General features: G+C 43.9%; 1 protein-coding gene across 1 annotated transcript; it reads right to left on the bottom strand.

Annotated features, from left to right (window-relative positions):
- Positions 1–925: 925 nt before the first annotated feature.
- On the bottom strand, positions 926–27,408 carry lnx1 (ligand of numb-protein X 1). The gene is made up of 10 exons (XM_079244529.1): positions 26,990–27,408; positions 13,113–13,366; positions 10,587–10,742; positions 8,129–8,337; positions 7,629–8,045; positions 6,752–6,886; positions 3,849–4,026; positions 2,586–2,832; positions 1,987–2,145; positions 926–1,863 (listed from the first exon to the last, which is right to left on the bottom strand). The coding sequence occupies exons 1-10, from the start codon at positions 27,397–27,399 to the stop codon at positions 1,728–1,730; spliced, it is 2,301 nt and encodes a 766-aa protein (XP_079100655.1). The 5' UTR covers positions 27,400–27,408; the 3' UTR covers positions 926–1,727.

Here is a 27,408-nt window from a genome sequence, read left to right as displayed (position 1 = left end):
CTGGGTGACTCACTTTGGCCCACAGTCCTGCAGGTTTTCAATATTTCCCTGCTCCAACACACCTGAGCCAAGTTAAATGGATCCAGTAGACTATGAAGTTCTGCACAATGACTCATTCATTTTAATCAGTTGCATTTGAACAGGGACTTTAATCAAAGGTTTTTTTTTCATTTCACTCTTTTCTCCCTCTTCATGTGGATTAAAGAGTAAGTCTCATTATGCTGAGTCATCACATTGTCTAGCTTCTGTGTTTCATCCCAACATAAAAACATGCAGCTTAAACAAAAGCAAATAAACTGAATTAGTGTGACTTTTTTCAGTAGTGTGGCAAAGCAAAAGAAGCGGAGGAGGTCTACGGAACATGGGCACAAACATCCTAGTACAGGTAAGGGGCAGAAGGGAAAAAGCGAGGGAGGGCAACAATAAAACCATCTCAGATGTATTCACATACACTGAAAGCCAAAATGACAGTTTGTTCATCTGTCAGATCATGTTTCATATTTATCCGCAGAAGCACAAAGAATGACGGAGAAGACGAGAACAGAAGACACAAACACAAGCAAGAGAAAGAAAAAAGCAAAGAAAAGAGGCAGGAAAAATAGAAATTAAAATCTGGCTTTCCAACTCCGCCAACCTGTTTAAAGAGAAGAATTTCCCTGCGGCTTATTCAAACACTTTGCATGAGAAAATGATTTGGTCTGTAGCATATTTTAACATTTGAATTTCATTTTGGAGAAAACCCCTAAGGTTCATTTCATGTTTGTTTTGTTTGCTAAGTGCATCTTTTTGTGTCGTATGGCAGCTGTGTGAGCCCATACGCTTTTAATCAGGGTTCATCATATTGAACTCTTTTTCAAACAACTTTATTGATCATTTAACCAATTATACCGTCAGATATACAACACAGGCCAAAGCGTGACAGACAGAACCACAGTCGATGAGCCTCGGGCCATCCACTGATATACAGAAACCAAGTCAGTTTTTTATTTCTTAAAAGTAAGAAAATTAGTAAGGCCTCCACAATGTCACCTAATAAAATGTTACTTTAACATGTTATGAACACATTGATCCTTTATTTTTTATATATTATCCTTGCCAGTGGTTTTGATATTTTAGCCATAGCTTCTGAGACAACAGAAAAAAACCTCACAGACTACTACTTGGCAACGTGTCGTCAGGTAATCGAATGAAGATGACAACCACCGTCAGTACAAACAGAATAAAGCCTACATTTAAAGGCCATACAACAAACAAAAAAAACATTTTACAAGTGCTTGGATCAGTATTTTGTTAGACACCCAACATTTACGTAAAGAAATCCGTGTCCAGCTTATCGCATATCATAATATATATCTACTGGAATTGGCAACATGTTGTGTGTCCTTTCGATCCTCCCACCCAACTCACTGAATGCTGTTCCGGACAACGAGAACGTCCACTAAACACATAACGCCCAGTGTCGTAGTTTGAAGTGGCTCAGGCCTGGATCCTCCCATGTCAGCATTCCAGGAGGAGCAAGTCAACTCTCTGGTAACAATCCAGTCTCATGTCTTCCTCCAACTCCCAGAAAAGTCTCAGCTGTCCATCAGAAGACCTTGTATCCAAACAGCACTATTCTAAGCTTCTCCCCACACAGCAAGCTTAGGGTGGTTAGCCAGTCTAAAGCCCTGCTTTCCACATTCCTTGGTCGGTGCCACCAAAGCAGTGCTGGATGGCTTGGAGCACCCCTACAGCAGGCTGCCCGGCCAAGAGACAATGGTCAGGGTGATTCTGCCTCGAAGCTCCTTCAGAAGCCGAACCAACGCTGTGTGGGTCATCCCCCATGTACTCTTCCCATTCACCTCGAGCAGGATGTCCCCACATCTGCACAGAGAGAGGTGACCATTAAAATGATTTCACATGCAAGACTTTAAACGTGTTTTTACATGTAAATATAGTGTTAAAGCTGCTTTATGACATTTTGGACGCAAGTATGTGGGTGAATACCTTATCCTTCCATCATTGTAGGCTGGTGTTCCCTCCACGATGGAGCGGATAAAAAAGGATTGATTGCAGTTGACCTCCTCCTGACCCCCCACAATACTGAAGCCCAGACTGCCTGAAGTGCTCCGCCGCAGGACGATGTCTTTGCAGCAGTAGAGATGTCTGCATAAGCCAAGAAGGAGATTAAACACACTAATCTCTCAACAGTAACTTCAAGTTCTACACTATTTGTCTATAGTGAGTACATGTCCAGCAGCTAAAACCAGCTTTTATTTCAGTAGCTTGAGGCTAAATAGCAACTATATGCATTCTTTCAGGTGTAGGCAACATAACCACAGTAACTCTTTTTAGTTTGAACTTGTTATTTTATCAATATTTTAGGAAAAACATAGTAAATCAGTTTTACAGACACAGGCGCAGCCATTGTTTTTGGTGTTACATCTGAATGTATAATGAGCTTTCTCTTCCCAGGTGGCCCTGTCAAAACTTCAGCTGGCACCAGGTGGTGGAGGTCAAAGGCACCAGTGTCAGGTGTATGAATCACACTGGGCTCAAAAGGTATACACCGTTATGTGAGGACGCGCCGATATCAGAGTGCTCACCTGGGTAGCTGCAGCCATGACACCCACTGTGGGGAGTAATCATCATTGGGCAGCGGGCTCTTGGTGCTGTCTGTGGGGGAAGGTGTGAGACAAGGTGGCAGTGCATACTCTTGCAGGCTTTCATCAGGAGGACGCATCTCTAGGACCTTGAGAACAACAGGAGAGGAAGTGTTCTTCAAGTTGGCCACGGCCTCGCCGCGAGTCACCCCGGTCAGGTCCACGCCATTCACATTCTGCAAAATATCACCTGTGGAGGAAGAAGAGGACAGCATGTTCATCTTCTGTGCAGGGGTTGCTGCCCTGATAATCGCTTCATAAAAGACATCACAGGGCACGGATTCATAATTCGCCTATTTAATATTCATTAGCCTCCGAGCTGCAACACAAAAGGACAGAAACCAAGCACCACCTGCGCTTTAAAAAAGCCTCGGGTGATGAAAGTGGTGTAAAGATAGACAGCATAGTCCAGCTTGCTAGTAAGCAACTCAAAGGACACATTTGCCCTGAGAGGATATGCAAATGCAAATGAATGCTTCATTACAATACGCAAACATGTTTCATAAGCAGACAAACAGAGACAGCTGCTGCTGCTGTGTCCCACATGAATACAGGAATATGCACCTTGAACTGTACACAAGACAACAGACTCGGTCTAATTTATGAAACATTTATACAACAGCATGAAAGTATTTCTCCAATTTTTCTTATATTCATCCAGATGAAGGGAGGGGGGGGGGGGGGTGGGGTGAGTGTCATGGAGGGCTTAATATAGTTATCTCTTAAGATGGATTGCTGGAATCAGCATTTGGGGTGCAAATAACCCACTCCCTAGCCTTCAGCTGCATAATATGACCTCAAAGGCCACCACATTTGAATCCAGTTATTAATCTGCCTCTTCATATTTTCCTGCTTCAGACCTGACTGAGCCCATATAACATATAATTACCTACCTACATGATAAATGATCTTCCAGAGCATAATATGTTTCAGACTGTTTTCATATAGGTCAGTGCTTTGCTTCAGTGCTTCTGCAAAGCACTGAAGCAAATTACTGACTTAATGAAACACGAGCATCAAGTGTTTATCAATCAATCGTCTGTGCTCATCATCGAAGATACAACCATGACAGTCTTAATGATTGGAAAGTGAGTAACTAGAGAAAACCAGTAATACATCTTTTTTTTGTACGAAAGCAATAAACAGCACCTCTAAGGAGTCATATGCTGATAATTACACAATGAACTGATTGGTTAATTATTCTACCTTTGCGGATGGAGCCTTCCTGCGCCACCACTCCATCAGGATCCACATTTGTGACATAGATGGGGAGGTCCCACCCTCGGCTCGACATCCCACCTGCCACCGTCATGCCCAAGGAGTCATACGGCTCTTTAGTTAGAGTCACTGTCTTCTCATAGCAAGCAGGCTTCTGACACGAGTCCTTCACAGACGGCGGAAAAGCAGAGAAAGAGAAAAGTTCAAGTGAATTCTGTCCCGACATGTTGTCGTGGTGGCATCTTCAGCTCTTTGAGAATTTACGCTCATGTTGACTCAATAACTCAAAACATGTTGTGAATGCACACCAAGGGCACCTTCTGTAGACCGCACGGTCTAATTAAGTTGTGAAGGAGCAAATTTGCATAATAATAATTACTATTTTCTGTGAGACTTGAGATAATGGTGGGAGAAGTCACATGAGTGCCACCCATGCTGTGCTGTGGGAACATGATTTTAATAATGCAGCCATGGCTGATAGCTAATTGATGAATGACCTCGTTAGCATAACTGGTAAGGTATAAAATTTCAGTGATAGGTGGTTTAGGACATGAAGCTAAAGTACCTCCTCATCCACACTGAGGATAAACTGATTTATTCACACGTCGTGACACGCCATTTAGTGCAGAGAACGAGGCAGCGTGTGGGATGAAGTGAGTGAGACTTTATTTATGGCGAGCGTGTTTGTGAGTGGGATGGGGGAGAGATGTGTAGTAATGACTAACACATGGACACATTGAAGTTGATGGGATGTAGCTTGCGCTGCTTCGCTAATGTGCTGCATTCACACATTTCTGCTGCGCTCACAGTGGATCACTTGCAGTCACGTTACTGACCTGAGGGCACAGCTCTGACTGGAGCCATGTCAAAACTGCCAATGTGCTGTGCTTTCCCACACACAACACTGTGGATGACTCATGAGTTCTGCTCTTCTACATGGTGGTTTTCTTTTATTTAAACAACATTATTGCTACTTCCATAACATTACAGGTTTTGTCACCTTAATGCCTTGTAGGTCACTACTAGGCTAAGCTAACAGCCCATTGCTTGGCAGTGCTTTTCTCATACTGTCTGTACTCACATTTACTTGATTTTACTACATCCAAATTCCTAATGACGTAGTTCTAAAGTCACGCATTTCCATGTTACCTTGTCAGATGGCAAAATGAGTCTGACATTGTGTCAGACTGTGCGCTAACTTTAAGGATTTGAGTTGTATTTACATGTAAGATGAGCTCTCAGAAAGTATGTTAAAGGGGAAAGAACGTCATCAACATTTTTTCAGGCAGACTGAGCGGATAACAACACCACACATGTGCAAACAGTTAACAAGTACTGGTAACTTTGATGAAACAGAAAAAGAGATACATGTCTTGAGGTGGGAAAGAGACCTTGTTCTAGCAGGGTGAGACTGGGAAAGTTGTGTCCTGTAAGTCCTATTAATGTAAAGTAGTGGTGGTATCAAGCTTGTTACATCGTCCACAAGAAGCAAGAACTGTGTTCTCGCTCTCGAGGCTGCAAGAACATGAAAAATAATTTTTCGTTAGGTCCATTCATACTCCACGAGAATCACGTCTGCAGTGGGGAGGGCTCACTGCGAGTGGTGAAGTCTGCTTTTATGTGCAGTGAACCTGGTTGTTACCTCTGCCAAGGATGTAAGTTTTTACCGGCATTTATCTGTTTGTGTTCAAGATAACTCAAAAAGTGATGAATGGATTTTAATCAAATTTTCAGGGGTTGTTGGAAATGTGAAAAGGAAGAACTGATTTAGTTTTGGTAATGATCTGGATCATGGTTTTATCAAAGAGTTTTTCTTAAAGACTTCTTTAACATTGTGCTAGGCGGAGGTTTCCGCTCTCCGAGTGCTTTTCTAGTTTCATATTTAACAAGCAACTTTGTCCGCGGCAGGACGGATTGTGCATGGGGCTGGTCCATGTGTTTTAGTGCCACGTGTTGTAAAGATGTTCGGGCTTCCTCACCACATCGGACAGCAGTTTTATCAAAACAAGCCGTTTTACCTGCAACAGCAAAAACGTGGAAGCGGCAACTTTCCGCTTAATGCTTTTCCTTATCAACAACGCCCACCTCAAATCTCCGACCAATCACACAATACTTCTCGGAGCCCTGCAAGAAAAAGTTCTGCCAGCCTGATGTTTCGAGAACTGTCTTCAAGCACGTCCGCAAGAACAAAATGACTTCATTTTCTTCTCGGGGCCTCGAGAACAAGAAAAAAATTTGCTTATCGTGGAGGATGTCATGAGCTTAAGTCTCCTTTTTATGTTGAACTCCATCAGTATTTTTTGTTTTTCTTTGTGTGATAAAAGGATTTACATGTGTAATTACAATGTAATCTTTAAAGTGAGCTAAAGTGTAGAAAAAGCCACAAGCCAAGTTCTTTCAGTGAAACAACAAAGTGGAATATTTGACACATAAAATATTTGCATCTGTCTTGAATTTCATGTTGAAGCTGATTTGATTTAAAGAGATTTTCCAATTAAACCATAAAGCTTAAAGATATACCACTTGAAATCAACAAATGAGTGACATTTAAGATCAACAAAGTGGTCAGTATCACTATAAACTCTTTGTAGAAAGTAAAGGTGAACTGGTGAATGTGGTGGAAGAAAAGTAGACCCTGTCATGTATGGTGGTTTTATGTGTGGTGAAGTAAAGATGGCTGAAATGAGTGTAACAATCTCAGGACTCTCCTGCTGTATTGCATGAATGACATGTTTCTGCTTTGATGGGAAGATTAACATCTCTGTGGATCATTTGCTCCCCTAAAGGAATAAATTATCTTGGGGGATAGTCGACAGGGAACAAAGCTGCTTTTTGCTTCTTGGCACTGCTCACATCTGTTGCATATATATATGTCAGTGTGTGTTGCTCACCAGCAGTGTTTGCTCTATATCCACAGGGGAATATGGTGGGGGGCCATCCATGCCCCAAGGAGCTTCTTGTAGGATATCTGGGGTGGGCAGGCAGATCTGGCGAGAAACTATGAAGTGGACACATTGCTCGCTTGCCTACAGAAAACAACACACAACAGGTGACTGTTAGATGATGTGAAAATGAGCGTGGTTATGTGGTTGTATGGAAATTTGTTTTCTTATTTCGGGTGAAATTTTCAAACAGGTTGCGGCTTATTATACAGTTGTACTGTGCTGCTGATCCATTTATTCATTTGTCCACATGTAAGCAGTTTTACAGCAAAAGGACTGAATGACTCCAATCCTTCTCCCCATTCTCTCCTTCCATTGAGACTTCCGTTGAAGCCTGAATTAGGCAGCCCAGCCCATTATTGCCTTAATTGGTCTAATTTAATTTTTTTCCTGGCCAGTTCTTAATCTCTATCAGAAAGTCAATGCTCTGTGAGGCTATCCTGGCTCCTCAGAGACCCTGAAGAGCCAGACAGGAACTCAGAGCTCCGAGACCCTGCAGAGTCAGCTGCAAAAATACATGACAATTAACCAACATTAACCAAACGCACGCCATCGCTAAATGGCATCAACCAGGGGCCAGAGGCAGCCGCATGGCTAGCTCCATCAGCGAGTCACCACAATTAAATACAATTAACTGCAGTGGGTGCAGACACAACAACACTACACAATTAGCTTGAATCACCACAATTATCTTTAATACCTCAGGGATGCAGAGTAAGACCACAGCTTAGTTGTGTTGTGTTATGCAGCAGAGTTTGGTCACAACTGTGGACTTTCTGTGTAATACTAATGCTTGTTGTCTTTCCTGTAGCCCCCGCTGACTGACCTGAATAAGCAGAGCAGCGTGCTCTGGCGCCCCATAACGAAGGTCATGCCCGTTGATGGCCAGCACGCGGTCACCTATACACAACTGTCCATCCCGTGCAGCCAGGCCGCCCTCCAGCAGATGAAAGATATACACCCCATGCTCTTCTGGCCGCCGCACCAGCTTAATGCCAAGCTGTTCTTCTGGAGTGTTCTTATTCAGCACCACATGGACGCTGTCGTCTCTCATGGGAATGTGGGGCAGGCCATGAGATTGGTGACCACCTGCAACATCATGGCCGTGGCTGTGTGGGTGCCGATGTGAGCGGTAGCGGTGGTGCTGTTCTCTGAGGACGGTTAGCCGGAGGAGCTGGCAGGGCTGCTTTAGGGTTGCCACTGCAAAGCAGTGGGGTACATTGCTGATGTCAATGCCGTTCACCTGAGAGGGAAAACCGAAACGCTGTTAAAAAAGGAATTTAAATGTTGTCCTTCTTCTAAATGTTACTAAAAACTTTGTTTTACCTTCAGGATCATGTCCCCAGGAAGCAATCGCCCATCCCGAGCAATGACACCCTCTCTGTAGATATCCTGGATGAGGATACGGACCAGAGGAGTCTCGTTGCCACCGACGATGCTGATGGCCAGCGGATCTGAGGGATCTGCTCGTGTGATTTTAATACTGGTAAGTTCACCATCAGGGATTAGGTGATGCAGCTGAGGAAGAGCCAGCACTACGGGAGAGGATTCGGGGGGAACAAAAGAGGCTGACTTTAGTTCAAGAACTCATTGACAAGAAAAAGCAAATTTGAGAAACATCCAGATAAAACAGGAGAGGAAATGGCGGAAAAGAGAGCCGCATCAAGGGAGAGAGAGTGGTAGACCGTGGTGGAGAGGTTCAGCAGTGGAACCAGCTGTCTCTACTCCCTCAGGTTACTAAAACAAACTCGTACAAGCCAAGAGGGAAGATTTCCTTGGCTGATTATCCTGTTCGATGTTTGCATCATTAGTCACATACAGTACATCTGCAGCAAATATGCCTGGGAAAACAATCCTTTTCAAATTTCCAGAGTAAGGACTTGGGTGGGGGTGATACAAGATTTTTATACACACAAACTTCAAACTAAATACTCCCCATTTAAGATGTTAACTTAAAGAAAAGGCTTTCAAAAGATGTCAAAAGTATGATTTGGAAAAGTCGCTTGATTTCACTTCAAAAGTCTATTAACATGATCAGGACTCCGGGTTTTCCTGTGACAATACTGGCATCATTCATCCTTTCTATGGAAAATGGGCTTTTCCCTCTAGATGTCTGTTTCACTTGTACGAGCTTCCCCTCACACACACCCCACAACAAAATGACACATCCTGAAGTAGACCTTGTGGAAATAGGTGGAGACCTTCTGTGGCTATTTTGGCAAATAGTTTTGCCCATTCACTGACACAGAAGATGTATTTCTCACCTTACTTCTTTTTCTTTTCTCTTATTCCTCAGTGGGGACATCTCCCTCTGTGTCTCTAAGCACTGTAGCCTTGGCTGTTCGTTCAACTCAGTGCAGCACTTTCTCTATCCCAAAGTCAATATTTAGTCTTCATCACAGCAGATTGCTGCGGGTAAAGGGTGGAAAGCACAGTAACAGGGTCCTGCAGCTCTTATGTAACCCTTCTTTCATGCCATGGCACACCCGTTCAGTATATCTCAGCTCATCTAGTCATTTCTTTAGTCCCTACTGGACGTTTCCATTCATAAATTAGGAAAATTATAATCCCTAGATTTAAATCTGTGTTTTCTTTACTTTTTTAAAAATATCCATCTCCTCTTTCTCTACTTCCCTTTTCCTGTCTATCTTTGTTTCTCAAGCGGCAGGCAATGAATATTTAATCTATTCACTCAGCCTCCTCAGTGATGGCCGCTGGGAATAATCCACCCCCCGATCATTCGTCAGCCTTCATTCTTACGCAATACCACATTTCTTCTCCTCTTCCATCGCACCGCAGCTGAGATTCAATATAATGTTCTGTTGTAGTTTTACTGGCACTGTCATCATGAGGACAGATCACTCGAACACACTGCTCTTATGGTGTCATCGAACTGGAACCGGAAAAACTCATCATCCCCCCCCCCCCCCCCCCCCCCCCCCTTTGTTTCCGTTGTGCATGCTCGTCTCTCCATAAACATTGGCTCACAGCAACGAGGACAAGCATCATAGTCTAACAGATTGACAATATGTCCTCCACTTTACCATTACAAAGTTTCTCTTGTGGTAGTTTCAGTTTTACACGGCTTGTTTTTTATGGATCTGGATGTCAAGAACTCTGTTTCCCTAAGGAAGGACTGTTTTATGTAAGTCTGAAGGTGAAAAGTAAAGGATAAGGGACTGAGGGGTTATTTAGGATGGAGAAAAAGAGGGGGACGACTGAGAGGAGAGGGATTAGAAAAGAAGAACAAGGGGCAGTGAAAGGAAGTGGAATGTCATCGGCACTATCTCCAGTGACGTCTGTAATCCCAACACTAGCCAAAGTGCCCCAGGCAGCCAATCCTCATCAGGCTCCTGATCTGTCTGTTGTGATGCACCAGTGGAGTTATGCAATCTGCAATCTACAGCTGAATTATTAAAAGAACATATGCTGCTGTTACATGATGGGTCCCAAGCCATGTCACCTTCCCTGTCCAGCTGGGGGAACATCTCAAATATACACATTTTAAACATATATATAGAGTCTCTATGTCTTACCATCTCTCTCATCAGGATATTCAGCCGCAGTCCTAAGTTTTATAGTGTTTCCCTGCTCCAAACTCACCTGACTCAAACTAATGAGCCATTGTGCAGAACTTCATAGTTTGTTGGGTCCTTTTTATATGAGTCAGATGGGTTGAAGCAGGGATACACTGAAGACCTGCAGGACTGCAGCCCCAATGATGCCGAGCTGAATAACCCAGATATGGAATTAAGGAGATTGGTGTAAAAGATTTGACCCATACCTTCCTGTGGCACACTGGAATTCCTGGCATTGTCTCTCTCCTCCGAAGTCTCGTTGCTGACTGCATTGCCACTCTTGGTCCTCCGTAGGACGCTGAAAGCCCGGTTCAGCCTCCTGAAGGAGCGGCTCCTCACTGAAGAACGGTCAAAATTTCTGACTGCAGTGAAAGAGGGCAGGAAGAGAGGCCCTTTATAAGTGATCTCATTCTCAACATGCCCAGACATGTCTGAGTCTGGCTGTAACAGCCAGTCCCAAACCTCTGTACAAAAGACCTCTGTTCACATGTTTCAGTAAGTACTGTTATACAGCTGAAATACCTGTATGACAATGAAAATCTAGTTTGCTTAAACAGCGCTTAATGACACACAATGACAGGACATTTTCATATGAAATTTACTGAAGCTTTTCTCTGCAGTTTCCACCTGTTTTCGATGACTGTGGGATGACCAGTTGTACATGTGAAAAGCTGTAAGGCAGACTTTATATTCCTTTCAGCTCATCAGATTGTTGGGGGCTTTCCGGAACCCATACAAAAAGACAATTTTGACATCTTAGTAGCCTTTTGAAGCTCCACGCACTTTGCAGACTTTTCACCTGTTTGTTCAGCAGGGATGAGCAAACCTGTTGCTTGAGGTACGCTGTCCTGCTTTGAAAACAACTGATTCACATTAATGGGTCATTGTGCAGAACTTGACAAAAAGCTGTTGAATTTATTTAATTTGAATCAGGTGTGTTGCAGCAGGGAAACATCTAAGCATTGAGGAAAGTGGCCCTCGAGGACTGGACTTTGAGCTTTCTGCTGTACAGCTTTTCCAATGGAGTTCCGACTTCCTGTCCGTAGATACATATGTGGACTGTGGGGGGGACAAAGTCGATGTGCCACTGATATGTTTCTGAGATGGCAACAGAGATAGTCCCAGCGGTGAATCGATGCATTTGTGCAGACGACTTAAATGTCAGACCATATCGCTCTAAGAAATTTACATTTTACTCCCTAACCTTTCTTTTTTAAACTGATGAGGCACAATACCCGTGTAAAAAGGTCCTTGAAGGTGCAGAGGATAAATTCCAGTTGCCAACAAACCCAATGTCTCCTCCGCCTTGCAGTAGCGGATCGACATAAAAGCAGTTGAGATTTATGATGTGGCCAGACACCATGTTTTATGTTCTGATATTGTAGATAATGAACATGACAAAAATCAGGTTATGGAATCACTGGAGCATGCTGTTTGCATTTTGCAGCCCCAACGTGTACGTTCTTACATCAATGTTCAGCTAAGAGTTCGGAGGTGACACAGCAGCCATCATTTAGCCAAAAAATATTCAGGATGCATCTGGCTGCATTTTCATTTCCTAATGGAGATTCTAACTGGACAAATGAGCCAAACTTTTGAACATATGAGAGATTCATATCACAAACTTTGATGCGATAAATTAAAATTTTCAAGAAAACAGCTGCACTTCTAGAACAAAAGCACAAGTTGAGTTTTTTTGTTTTGGTGAGAAAACCGTTCTGTGATTTTACAGAAACAATGAGACTTACTGTTGTTAAAGCTTCCTAACCAAGTTTTGCTGAGAAACTTTCAGCAAGCTGAAGTGATGCATTTTTTTTGTGTGTGGAGGAACTGCTGTCAACATGTGACTCTTTAATTAATAAAGCCAGTCTACAGCAGTGATGTAACACACTTTGGACTCTAGCGACCAAATCCAAAGCAGACCTGCCCAGAGAGACAGCCTGATAGTTTGCTTTTGAGGCTATGGGAGGATGTTCTGAGCATGGTGGTGGGGAGTGAACCTCTGCAGCACCACTCCCTCCCTCTGTGGGCCTGGGAAGATGCAAGGGCTCCTGACAGCCACATTATTCTTTAAAAAGCGCCAGTGGCTGCTGGACTTGACAGCTTGTTCAGCAGTAGTGGCGCTCTAGATGGTGATGGTGGTGGTGGGGCCCAGCCAGCTGAGCGTAAAGTGCTGGTGCAGCATCATTTGGTGTCCTGCAAGCTTGCTTCAGCCATGAGAGGAACTCTCATGACTACTTCCTGGTTTCTCATGACTGTCACGGATGGAGGAAATGGTTGAAGTGCTTCACTACATCATTGCGAGTTTGCACGAGCTAACCTGCTTCTCGATCCAGTTCTCCTTCACTGCACAGCAAGCTTACCCTCCATGAATTTGTCCCTGTGCGTCTCTACTGTTTTCTACAAAGAGAGATTTTATGGATTGGTGGGGAAAAGAGAAGTAGAGCTAATTTGTTAATAGGATTTCTATCAGAGACCATTAAGCAGAACAGAGACGGTATCCGAGGCTGAATGGGCGCCTGGGTAAACCACAGGTGTAAATACATGTTTGAATACAGATCCCAGACATCCACTTTTGACAATGTAACCGTGACAGAGGATCTCACTCGCTATTGATTTTCAGTCTGTCATTCTGGCTCTCTCTTTTCTGCCAAATGATTTCAGAGTAACATCATGCAGGACTGAACACAACTGCACGCACAGTGCACACAAACATCCACTCGCCCACTCACACTCACTCTTCTTGCTGCTGCTGCGAGCCGCCAGGCTGGTCATGCTGCCTGACTGACTGTTGTCCTCCATGCTGGGGTCGAAGGCAGGGTTGACCAGACCCGGTTCGTCAGACAGGAGGGCCACGGCGGCAGAGGTGGGTCCGTCATTGGGCAAGGTTGCGATGGTGAGTTCTGACGTGCTGTCAGTGCACTCACCCTCCTGTGAGCGCCGCTTTCGGTCTGCTGAGAGCCCATAATGAGACGCCCCTTTACACCTGAATGTAGGAAATAAAAAAAACATCATAAAGTCAGATTATGTAGTGAGAAGATGAGGTGAAATTAATACTACACACACACAGACTAAGTGAGGCTGATGATGATTAATTGGATGCTCAAATAATGAACTAGATGTTGAAGCTGGAACAGTGTGAGTAAACTGATTATGTTAACATTTCATGGAAAGGTCAGATTCACAACACAAATATGATCAGATTTCAGCATCTCCTCCAGGCTTGGTCTTGTGCAGTGGGACAGCCTCACACAAAGACGTCTTATCTGACCTTAACGCTCAAACTGCAGCTCTGTCAGATACCACACAGCCTGTACAACAAACCACAAATGCTGTGGGAACATATGCTATCCTGCACTCTTTGCATCTCTTTGTGAATCTACCAGAGAAAAACCTTTTTTCTTTAAAAAGAAAATGGAAATATAATTCTCTGCTGCCCGTACACCATCCTGATGACAGTAACCATAATCACATGCAGGTTAGGTTGTCTCTCTGGCACCGAGCATGAGCATCACTGACAGCTGATTGAATACAAATGCAAGAAAACACCCGCTGGTGAAGAGAGGGTGTGGAACTGACACAGCATCGGAGTATAAAACAAAAATCATTTGATTGTTGTTTTTCTCAAAAACAAATGTAATTCCTGAGTTCCAGATGTCTTCTGGCTGTCAACAACAGTATAAACCACTCCACATTTCCTCTGCTTCACGCTCACACGCACACACACACACACACACACACACACACACACACACACACACACAGAAAGATACACTCATCCACATAATATGCTACAAGCCATAAAAGGCTTTCCACAATAACAATATTAAATTGAGAATGTTTGTGTGTGAATCAAAGATTTCCCTGCAGAGCAGAGTGTTGTATTATTGGTGAATTTTCCTCCATCTGTAAGCCATCAAGGCTTCATCAGAGGCAGAAATAACTCTGGCTTGTCTCTCCAGTTGTCTCTGTGGAGCCATCAGCACAAACATTAACTGGATTTTAATGAGCTGGATCGGACCCAGACTTTGCTTCAACAGTAGCTCAGAAAACACAGGAGGAGCTATATCTATTCTCCTGCGCTAGAAGGCTTTGCGATTTCACGAGACAGAGAGAGAAAAGGAGAAGGCAAAGTAAAAACAAGGCAAAATGGCTGAAATCAAAACAGATCGAAGTAAAAGAAACATGATTACACACTGGCGAGCCATTTGAGCCCGAGGAGGCCATCGGCCCCTTGAGGCACTGAACCATCAGAAGACGCATTTTGTCTCAATTACTGAGCTGTCGGAGCAGGTTGTGCACTCTGTCCATACCTCACATTGAAAATGATTTCATCCAGAAGAGGTTTCCACATCTCACTTGTAGCTTGGAGTTAGAGTCCCAGCCATACACAAATCTAAAGCACCTATCGATCTCACTCCCTAAAGACACTGTGATACACAGCATGTGTGAGTACCTGTGTTTGGCCATTGCCACTGTGAGTTATTCATGTTCCTTCAGTAAGTAAATTGAACGTTACTAAGCATGCCTGTGCAGCAACATACCACTCAACTTAGTGAAGTGGTTGAATAGAGCAATATTTCAATCTGCAGTGGAGTAAAGGGCAGCACTCCAGTCTTCTCCACTCCAGTCTCGAGGGGACAGAAGCTTTTCTCATGTCACTCACTGTCAATTAAAGGAATTAAAGATGAACACAGGCACTCACAGCACTGAGAGCATATGATGGCTTTGCTTTTGTAGTGGTTGCCCAGGGCTGACTGTTGATCATCTGTTGATCGTTTGATCATCTTCTGCTTATTTCACCTTCTGGCCACGAATGAAATAGTTCCACACGGTAGCAAAATTATGCCTAAATGCTGACTCAGAGCCAGAAAAAGTGTCATAGCTGTATCCTCCTTCCTGCAGACGATCGGGAACGACTGGTGAACGACACCTATCCTACTCACACCACGACCCTCTGGGTGGTTGCCTGAGAATTTCCCGTATTTTAAAATCCAAAACTTGACAGGTATGAAGTGTGGACTGAAAAAATGTAAAACTAGTGATGCTAATCTGGAGCTTTCTAATGAAAAGCAATACTCAAGCAGTGTCGCTAGAAGTTAGCATTGTAAATTACGTTGCATTTTCAGCTGGAAACAAGATAAAGAAGGGAAAAATCCCAACAGCTGTGGTGGACATCCGGATGATGAAAGTGAAGAGAGCTTTGTCTTTTTTTTCTTCTTTTTTTTCAGGAATCTTTTTAGTCTCTGAAAACATTCAGGAAATGATATCTGAGAAGACGTCCATCAGTCACATAAGTTTATTGTTTGCCGGCTCAGTCCAGAAACATCTGGCGCTTCGAGACATTTTAATCTTTGCCGGTTATTTCCATTCCTTACTAATGCTTACATAATCGTCTCTCAAACCAGCTTGAGCCTGGAGATCTTCTGTGCATTCTTGGAGGATTTTTCTGATTTTTATTATTCCTATTACCCATTTTTAAAAAATCCATATGATTTAAAAGCAAATGAGGAAAAACCAGCATTAAAAAAACCTGTAAATATCCTGCTTAACATACATTCCTACCAGCTAAACTCAACATCTTCATTTACATATAGATTCACTCCTCTAAAGCCGCATGTAGCAGTACTGATTGCTCTGTAGATCCGGACTTAAACATTTCATCCCCTTTTCTCCACAAAAACTGGTGCACGCGTACACAGTTTTGATGGGCTTTAATGTGAATCTACCAATTGCACTAACAATGTAGACCAGGGATGTCAAACTCCAGTCCTCGAGGGCCGGTATTTTTGTTGTTTCCCTCTACCAACACAACTGATTCAAATCAAATGCTTCAAGCAGCTTCTAGTCAACCTATTTATGAATTTTGAGCAGGTGTGTTGCAGCATGGAGACAACAAAACCTGCAGGATACCGGCCCTCGAGGACTGGAAGTGCTGGAAGTGGCACTGGACAAGCACCATTACAGCAAGATTCATTCAGTTACCAAACTAATAGAGGCTTTTTTCATAGAATGCACCCTACATTCAGATCATACGTATGAGAGCGGAGGACTTTAGGCTTTTATTTCTTGCACTGTGATTTCAAAGCTCAGACACATTTGAAGTGTTGCATTAGAGGGAACAAAGGAAACGAGTCATAGGTATATTGAGATAAGGAGCATTGGGACTGCACAGAGTTTATGAGACAGAAACACTTGGCTATTGTTTGGTGTGTGATTGGTTTACTTAAGGCTTTGTCTCCCTTTAATTAAAACCTTCTTACTTTGCGGAGACTGTGAGACTTCCACATGCTTTGTGTTTAATGTCTGACGTTGAGAGTCACGGTCAAAGTTTGCACTGTTGGGAGACATTGTGAGAAGCTGGAAAGTGTGACTGAAGTTGTTGTTGTTGATGGTCCTGAAACGTGAAAACCAACAGAAGTAAGACATCTAAGCGTGCTTGTCAGAAAGGGGAATATTTTCATGTATCCTGTCACACCACCAGTTTTCTTTTTCTTCTAAGGACAAAGATGTTTTTGTGTGTAATGGTGGAACTTTGAGTGCTTAGGCAAAGCTATTCTAATGCTCCCTGTTTTCAGGGGATGATCACTGAGCTTAGAGGGGGCTCATTAGCAGTGCTGTAGCCTTGTCTCCGGCAAGCCGGAGTTATCACATCATCTCTCTAAAGCCAAGGATCTGTGGCATGATAAAGAGTGCAGACACACACTTATGCTCCTTTGCTACCTAATGTTCCCCTACCTACTCCTCCTCTTTCCTGTCCTCTGTTATGTACAATAACAATTACCCACAATTCTGTTGGGGGACGGAGTGGTGGTACCGAAGCGCCCTGGCGGTGATACAAACAGCCTTGTTCTTGTGATGTGATATAAACACCAGCTCACGACTCATCAAAGCCCATGAGATTCTCCAATCCTCTTTAGGGGTCAGTGGATTATCCTTCCTAACCCAAATACTCTCCCCGCTCCCTTTCTACAGCGAACAATCATGTGGGACCACACTTTCCATACAATACAAATTACCCACACCGAGGTGACAATTCCAGGTCAGATATAGAAATTGGCATCATTTTTACAGCATATGTTTATACTGTGTGTTTGTAAAAGCTTTGTGAGGATGAAAGCAGCACCAGGATTCTGTTCCTCCAGGTGACTTTTTGTTGCCTTTTTAAAGTAAAAATCCCAACATCACCTGACGTGTGAGATCATAAGGGAAAAGAGAAGCATTGTCTGAAAGAAAATGAGCCTAAAGGCAGCCTGCGGGTTATTTTCAGCAGAGAGCGTGAGGATTTCAAGTGTGTGTGTGCGTGTGTGTGTGTGTGTGTGTGTGTGTGTGTGTGTTCTAACAACACTAATGAAGGTGAGGACTGGTGGCAACAGTTGGTGATATATTCACCTGTTTGTCAGTTTAAAGCTCAGAAACACTTTTGTATCTGCTCAATAGCTTTTAACCAACCACCAGCAATAAGAAGTTCCTTTTCAGCTTCTTTTATTCCTCACTACACTCATGATGCAGCACAGAAATGCAACGTCAGAAAAAAAAAAAACCTTTAAAATCCAGTAATTCTTTATGGACTTGGCCTTGCTGAACATCAAATCCAGCTGATTCAAGAAGAAAACACTATCTGTTACAGCTTTAGGCTAAGACCCAAGTATACATTGCTTAAGAGAAGAAAAAAAACCAGAAAAAAAAGCCAATACGGGGCTCTGGGAAAGCACTTGTGGTCATAACACACTCAGGCAATACACTCATAAAAACAAACAGGTATACGACGAAGGATGCTATTGAAACTTTGGAAGTGGATAGAAATGAACTGAATTTATGTGGAAAAGGATGAGAATAAAATATCTTTCCATAATTAGATTAGTGTATCAATTACTTCCTTCCCACACACAAGGGACACATGCCAAACCCATAAAGTTACGTTTGATTAGGACAGAATAGACAGGTTGATAGATGGATAGATAAATAGGGCGAGCGAGAGGAGAGCGGCGTAAAGACAGAGTAATCCAGTTAATGATGAACTAGAGGAGTGTTAATCAGAGTATGCACTGGTGTGTTGATTGGATCCGCCTGCTTTGAGGGGTAATCCCATCTTCTGCATGAGGAGGGGGTGAGGCTGCAGCTAGCGGGACTGAGCCGCAAGTGGGACACCAGGGCCTGTTGGGTGTAACTTCTCAGTTCCTTTGAAGATGAATGAAAACAAGAGGGAAGGCGTGGAGCAGCAGATAAACCTGGGCGCCGACGTTTTTTCCGTTGCGTTCTCGCTCAGAGGCCCGGCAGGTTGAGCGCGCTCAGTGCATCTGAGTGTTTACGAGCGCCGAGGAGAACGAGCTTTGTGGCCAGCATAATGTCAGTCGAGTCAGCCGGTTAGAAGCAGCCCAAACTCTGAGTCATGCTTTTTTCTGGCTAATCAATATGTGTGATCATCAGTTGAGCCCTGACCCCATGATCAGGGTGGAAGAGTATTTATGCAGCCGTTACTGTGTCAGTGTCTGGTTTCCACCAAGAGGCCAATCTCTTCCTCCTTTTGTCAGCACAGAAGAAGAGCAGAGGAAGTAGTAGAGCTGATTTATTTGCTGCTGCCTGGCTGGATCTCAGCTTACTAATGCACCTTATGCATGTCCACCTCAACAGTGGCTGCTTTCCAGTCCTGCAGCCTTATTGCAAATGCTTGTTTTTCTCTCACTGAAACGCTAGCAGCTCCAACTGTAATCCCCTATACACTATACGGTGCCTGATCTTCGAGAATCCCCACAAGGCTGCTGTCCCACATTGCTCCTGGCACCTTTTAGCTTATATTTCTCTCTTTGTGCCACACTACCCCTTGGCAGTGTTCTGGTTTTATCTCCCTCCACGTGCCACAGTACAACAGCCTGAACCACAGCCAGCACTGGTCTGCCTGACCCAAAGCCCTGGCACACGCCAGGCCGCCGCTCGTGAGAGATTAACTCCACACCGCTCGCCTCTCTGCTGTCAGTTACGCTCTGCTGGCGTCTCATATGGAAGCACTCCTACAGATTAGCCTGCTGCAGACAGGAGGCTGAGGATGTTACTTCATGTTAAACATATCAAGCCTGAAAAGACAGCGGCTCGCCGTCACCGGCAAACAGCAAACTCTTTTCACTATCCTCAGTGACGCTACCAAATAGGACACAAGGTGTTTATGATTCAGCACAAACATGAAAGCACCCATTTTAAAGACAATTACATTTAAATTAAGTAAAAAATATGTTCTTTTTTTCATAAAAAAGCAAGCCTAATCCCATCTGTGATGCCGATACCAGTAGCTGTTACCGATACCTGTTCACTTCGCTGCCTTTGTGCTTGAACAGCGACAAACCTGAGAGGACGGCGTTCTGACCCGCTGCTCATTTATCCTCATGAATAAATTAATACATACATATTTCAGCTGCTCTTTGTAACTGTAAAAATGTGCGCATAAACCTTGCACACTTCAATTTCACCCAGTTAAATGTGGGTTTTCGGCGTGTTGTTTAGCGCATGTTTGATTTATGTGACGTGTAATGTGAGATTTAGGCTTGACTTCTTTTTTTTTTTTTTACATCTTTAGTACATTGCCTCCTTGCATCTTTGCTCTGTGTTCCCTTTCTTGTTTGACCGTTCTGTTGCTTGTAGCCTGGGTTCACCCATGCATATAAATACTCCCATGATAGATTCATTGAATGCGCTTCAGACCGAACAAAGGAATCATTCCCATGATTTTTCTTTCCAGGAGCCATGTGAGCGGTTAAAGAGGTTAGGAGAGCAGGAAGATTTTTTTCATCCTTCACCCACTCTCCCACTGGCTTTCAAGTAGCCTATTTGGACTTGCTAAATACAATATGACAAGGAGCGCTGTCTGAGTACAGAGCAGGGATTAATATTTAATCCAGGCAAAAGTCTAATTAGTTAAGCCCGCCGCACACTTGCAGCAGACGAAAGGCCAAAGAGAGCACTGCATGATGCTTAGCCTTTAACTCGGGTGGACCTGGTATAAACAAATGATTGGTATTGTTCAGACTCAATGAGTGCTCGGCGGCCGGGTGGCTAATCCTGTCAGGATGCGTCCATGCTGAAGATGTCCGGATCACTGGGAGTGCGCGCGGCTCATTGTGATCAAACACCTCCTAGATGAGGGCTGAAATGACGGAAGCTAAGCTAATCGTAATGTTTAAGGGGTCTCAGCTCGGGCTCGGAAATAAACGCAGATTAATCATAAATGCTCTACAGCACTCCACCATTATGAAGGGAGGCCATATGGGCTGGGGGAGGGCATAAACAAAGCGTTGTGTTGTGTACGTCTGCTAGGAAGAAAATACAGTATGACAACCCAGTTGCTCTCCTCTTTGCGTCAGTGCTGTGTTCATGACAATAAAGAAAGTCTATTTAGCATTAGAAAGAAAAATGTATCCTCCCTCTGCAGTGTTGGTTACATCTAGACATAGCAGGTACAGCGTGCATACAAATCAGTGTGATTGAGACAGAGCACAGCCGCTCTCGTTTTTCTTGTGCAATATAAACTAACCGTGGTAATCACATAAATTGAAAGACATGGGTGAAAGAAAGACGGGGGAAGGAGAAGAGGCAGGCAGAGCTGGAGGCTGCTCCTGTCAACGGTGTGGATGGAGACAAATGGTGTGGCACTGCTCTCTAGCCAGGCAGAAAAACACCACGTCTGCGTTTGTCTGCTCCTGGTTTCTCTCGCTGTCATGTCATAATCAGCAAAAAAAAAAAAGCCTCACTGTCACCGGCACAGAAACACTCTCCAACACACCCTGTCAATATTCCTCGCTTTGCGGGCTCATTGAGCGTCAGAGAGGACGCTGATGGGTTTATTTACAAACAGATCCTCTGAGAGAGCCTGCCTGCTGGGCATGCTGGGTGCCATCACCATGGCAGCTGTATGTATGACCAGATGGAAGGGCAGGCACAGGAAGTGACCTTACACCCTCCTGTCTCCTCTCATCTCCCCTTTCCTCTCACCTCTGCAGCACCAACACATCCATTTCATTCTCTTCTCACATCGCTCTGCTATTCTTTCTGTGGAAGCACTCAAACATCTCCCAACCTTCTCACTATATTTTCCTGCATCATTCTCCTTTCATTTATCTCTGCTCCCTTTATGGCATCGTTGTCTCACACAGGTTCCTGGTGGCGACAGCAGCTAAAGCTTCACTCGGTGGAAAGAGAGCATACGATGAAATGAGGGGATTTGCATGGTGCTCCATGGTTCTATGTAATTATAAGACATAATGAGACATTTCCGTCCAACTGGAAAAGGCGAGCGGTAGACCTGCTCGGGGATGGGAGAGCTCAGGCCAACACTGACAAGTGCAATTAGACTCTGGGGGCCAATACAGAGCTTAAAACACCGTTTGGTTTACTGTGTTGCTAATCATTCAAGCTCATGAGTGGTATCGGAATTTATTAAAAAAATAAAGTTTCCATCTTCCCACTAACACAATATCAAATAAAAGGTGGAAATTCAGACTTTTTGTTGTGCAACAAGCTACTTTTTAAATCAATTTTGTGTGTGCATTAAGGATTGTGTGACTTGCCACCTGAGAGAAGACAGTTTTAAATTTCTAATGCAGAAATAAGAGTTAATTCCACAAGCAAACGCAGTAGTAACATCTGTCCACATGCTCTGCCAGACTCGATTTATACACAGCGTTTAAAGTCCACAGTTGTCAGCAAACGTGTGCTGACAGTTTGCTCCCATCAATACAGAGGTTCCACACTGGCATGCTGCTGAACAGAGACAGAGAGGAGGAGAGATGGCCATGCTGCAGTGTAGCATCCAAACTGCCCTGGACAGCGCAGAGCACTACCCGCTAGTTCTGCTGCATACCAGTGCCACAGCCACCAGTTACCAAAGCCTCGGGAAGCCATTGGCTGCTCATTTTCACAACACAGAGCGCTCTAACTCTACGTGGGATGATCCAAATGTAAACATTGCAACACGCATGAGCTGGCCGCATGAAGGCACGCACACAGATGGCTGAGAAAAGTGAGGGGAAACGCACAACAGCACGTTAACAGCTGCACAGCGTGTTGATGGATGGAGAGGGATGGGGTGATGCTGGTGTTGTACTCACAGTTCAGAATAGAGGATGTGCAGATTGCCCAAATTGTCTGTGTAGTTGGCCGGGCTGAGCCAGGGCAGAACCAGCAGCAACAGAGCCTTCATGATCAACGCTCAGCTCTTTTTTTCCTCTCCTCCCTTCCCACCCCCTCCAGCTCTCTGCTCCCTCGTTCTCTTCTCCCTGAACTGTGGCTGTCTCCTCTCCGGTTCCCCCCCTCCTCCCCCTCCCCCTCCTCCACCTCCAATTCTCCGACCCTGGCCGTGCTGACCCCTCCAAACCCAAACCCGCCTTGCCTTCCTTTTTCTTCCTTCCTTCCACAGAAGTGCTGTCAGATGCAGTTTAGTCCTTTACTTCCTACCTTTTCAGTCCCCCCCCCCCCCCCCCCCCCCCCCTCTCCCCTCTGTTCTTCACCAGCCTTGTCTACTTCTGCCTGTGTGCAAGTTTCTTCCTCTGCCTCAAGCCGGCTGCCTGGTCATCTCAGCTGCAGTCGAACGGGCTGCTTGCCAGAGGCTGAAGACGGAGCGAAAGAGGTAGAAGCAGCAGCAGCAGCAGCAGAAGGTGCAGAGGAGAAGTCCTGTTGTGGCACAGCAGGAAGAGGAGAAAGTGCAGGAGGAAGAGGAAGGAGACCCATGCAAAGGTGGCACATTTGGAATACAGTTTGCGATGTGCAGCCCCTTAATCTGCTCTGGGCACTGACGAGTTGTAAGAGGATTTGTGCTCGTATGCGTGTGTGTGCATGTCCGTCTCCCTCTGTGTGTGTGTGTGTGTGGATGTCAGAGAGAACAGCGCAGGCTGTGACTTATACTGCAGCAGAAACCACTGAAGGGGGGGATGGAGCAGACCAAAAAGAACAAAGACGGGGGTGAATGTACCTGGAGCTGCTCTGATTGGCTCTGCCTTTTCCTCATGCATGTACACACATACACTCTTAGATACATATACACACACATACCACCTCTGCATTTACCCCCCTCTGCTTGCACATGCACTCCTCTGCATGGGGAGGATAGAGGGGAGAGAGAGGAAATGTTGCCTTCCATACCCTCTACCTCTCTTCCACAATAGACTGCTCCCAGTGCAGCAGATTGGTCTGATCACTCAGAAGAATCTGCCTACATGGGTGAAAAAAAAAAAGGCAGAGCATGACCAAAACACACCGGCAAATCAATATTCTTTGAAGGACTGGGAGCTTGTTGTACTGGGTGACATGAATGAGAAAGATGAGGAGAAAAAGAGGAGGATTTGGAGTTAAGTCTTTAATGCACCAAGTGAACGTTTGATTAACTTACAAAGTCATTCATCTACAGATCCATTCAGTTTTAGAACGCGCAAGGAGAGAGGGAAAGATAAAAGGCGATTGGTGATTCATTATATCAAAGGTTAAACCCATTCAACGTCCCCTGCCTGTTTGGATTGACCGTGTTGATATCTGGGGGACTGGGGAGGGACTGGTGGAGAGGTGAATGTTAGTGTAGCAGCAGCTAGCTTTACCTTTAAGACAAGATTTTATTTATAAGGACAAGAGAAATGTTAATAGTAGGGAGGTTCCTTCAAGAGTTCATATAGGACAACCTATGTCCTTTTATATCTCCTTTATCCACCTGTAAACACAGCAAAAAGGGATAAAAAAAAAAAAACAACTTTAAAGAGAAAAAACTTTTTTTTTAACCATTCTATCTTAATCTAACCATCAAAACCATTTTTTACCTACTTTTTCTCCTCCTCTTATTCAAATTTATAACTCTGCCTCATGCCCTCGAGAAAGTCACTTAACTGGTGTAAATACCCAGTTTGAATAAATATTTAATGGATGGAGGTAGCGTGGTTACAGGCCTGCTTTGTTTGCATGTGTGCATCTGTGCTAATGCGTGCATGCGAGTATGCCGGGGCATACCTTGTCCTGCGGTATTTGAACAGAGCGTACATCAACAAGACCACAGGGCATGCAGGAAATGGAAAAGTAATTGGATTGTGACAGGATGCAGTTTTGTGAACAGAAGCCAGTCTGCCCCACAGGAGTCATTTCATGCACTCACATTAACTCGATCGCACAAAAATGCATCATAATGTACACATATGTGCATACTCTCAACCGATTACTCCTTTCCATTTCCCACCAACAACTCTTTTCAAAGATGTTATGTAATTTCAGATATTCTTCTTGTTCAAATGTACTGAGACAATCTAACAAGAGAGGTACTATGAGTACAAAGCGAGGGGATTATCTGTAAAAGCACCACAAAGCAAAGAGGAGGAGGTTTGGAAAACTCTAAAAGAAGTAGTCTCCAACAAGTGTTCACTTTCTCTTCCTGCATTTTGGTAAACAACTGCAATGGGACCACTTTATGTAGTTCTATCCATCACTCTGGGAGGAAAACATGCAATAATATATGTAAATGTGCCTTTACTGTGCTCAAGCATTCATTCAGCAAAATTCAACAGCTTCATGACTTTAATTATGTAATTTCTTTTGGAGAAAAAGTTAAGAAAAATAGGTGTAAGAACAAGAAGAAGTATAAAATAGCACCAACATCCTCAAGGCACCTATATTTATTGACATATATGTGCATAACCTGACTAGCATAAAAAGCATGACAGATTCAGGCCTGAACAGAAGCAACTCCTTCACACACATCGACTTGTTGGTGTGTACAAAAAGAAAAAAAAAAAAGAATACTTCAGCAGATATTAGAGCGCTTTCTGTCTGAATGCTTTGCAAGTCCTTACAGGACAAACTAACAAAGCCAACCGAAATACCACAGATCACACACTTCATCTAAGATTTTGGACTTGCCTTGCAGTAGATGCATTCAGAAAGTCGGTTCCTCCATCCAAAGGCCAATAAAGGTCATGAATGATTAGATTAGTATGAAATCAGCTCTGACCAGATGGTGTGGCTGTCTCAGCCATTACAGCTCCTGACCTACTGCCAGACTTTGGGGAAGCAAAGCCAGAGATGATGTACTGAGTTATCATTAGCACCAAAAATAAAGTCAGAGAGAGAGAGAGTGATGTCATGTACACAGGCTGTGAAACATATCTCTAGGGCTTTATTCCCATTACAGCCATTAGAGTGTTTACGATTATTGGGATGTGGAAACATTTCTGAGTTGAGATTAGAGTATCATGGTTCAGACCCTGCAATAGGAAGCATTTTAGAATTTAATCTTGTTTAAATTAATGTCAATACGAATGAGATTTTAATATATCAGATGCTAACAGATGGGGAGGCAATTAACAAACAGAGAATGCCGTGTAATGCTGATAGCTTCCACACAGCACACAGAATGGTCACTGAAAGGTTGAAAGTGCATTTTGAGGTTAGTTAAACATCAAAATACAGCTCAGTGCTGCAAAAATAATAAACTACTTAATTAGGCTTACAGAACTATTACATAACAGTAGAAGTTGGGTTTCCATTATATTTATTAGACTTTTGCAGTCAAAGTTCAAATAATAAAACCCCCTATGTTATTGCTAATGGCTATACTGAAAAGAAACCATTGGGATGGTAATCAAATGCAATAACTACTCTCCTGTGCTTCTATCTGACATTTGCTTGATACATTTTGCCACTGTGACCTTTCCCTGCCCACGCTCACACTATTTGCTCCATTAGTCTGACATCATTCTTTACTTAAAAACTGTTTTAAGCTCAATATGTCGTTCCAAGAATCCTTTGCAGCATTGTTAGGCAAAATCTGTTAAACCGGAGGCATGTTGAAGTCACAACCACAGGAGCATGAAAGAAAAGCCTTTTTAACTGCAACCAATGTGTAGAGTCATCTCCCTGGACATGACCCCCTCACCTCAACAGATAACACTCTAACTGTGGGAGAAGAGCCAAACTCTACTGGGAAACGGCCTCAGAGATCCATACCTCATTATAACGTTCACACCACATGTAGGAAAGGAGTATGAGAAAACTGAAAGAGGGAAAGATGGAGTAAGAAGAATGATGTAATAGGGAAAAGCAGGATTGGAAATGGGAGTGTGTACAGCTTGTAGGTGAAATGAAATAGGAAGAAAAGAATAGGAAGAAAAAAAAGTACTTTTTTTACGGTTTAAGGGGGCTTTAAGCAAACTATGTCTAGGTTTTAAATGCAAATAAAAAGGAAACACCATGGTACTTGTGTGTGATGTTTGGTTGGATACACTTATCCTTTTGCGTTTGGGCTAGAGGAGTGTTAATGAGCATTAATGAATGTAAACAAACACTGAGGGATACCAAAGTACAACCTTTTAATGATATATAAGTAGAAGAAGGGCACCATGGTAGATGAAAGCCTGGTTGGAGGATGAGCCCTCCCATTTGGGACTGGATCTGTGGGTTAATGATGATGGGCAAAGAAGGGTGGGAAACTTAGAGTGGGTGTTAACTGTAGGTCGTTGTAGTTTTTGCAGACAGCAAGGACAAATAGAGACAGTAAATTAAAGACAGGTTCATGTGCATGCATGCAGACATGTTTATTAATGTCAACTTATTTTCCATAACAGTGGTTAGAACGTCTCTTCCAGCCTACCTGCTCTTGATGTGGTCTTCCAGTTCACCACGAGGCAGTGTTTCAGTGCAATGGTCAGTGAAGGGACAAGCTACAGTCAACTTGTCCAGCAGCTTGTGCACCAGCAGACTGGGCTTCCTGCAGGTTTGCAGCATGAGGGGCGTGCGGCACACGGGGCAGAAATCGCTCTCCAACAAGAAGCTAGTGAGACACTCCTGGCAGTAGGTGTGTCCACAGGGCGTGTCCAGAGGCCTGATGAGAGGCTGCAAACAGATGTGGCAGACAAGATCATCATCTACGTCGTCTTTGTAGAGATACTCGTGGTTCTCCTCCACTTTGTGACTGTGACCACATGATGCGCACAAGTCAGGAGGTGGAGACAAGATTCCATAGTCTGATGGGGAGAGGGGAGGAGTTAATGCTTCCGCCATCACCGTGGC

This window comes from Telmatherina bonti, assembly GCF_933228915.1.
Source record: "Telmatherina bonti genome assembly, chromosome: 8".
NCBI lineage: Eukaryota > Metazoa > Chordata > Actinopteri > Atheriniformes > Telmatherinidae > Telmatherina > Telmatherina bonti.
This window is presented reverse-complemented; position numbering and strand designations above follow the sequence as displayed.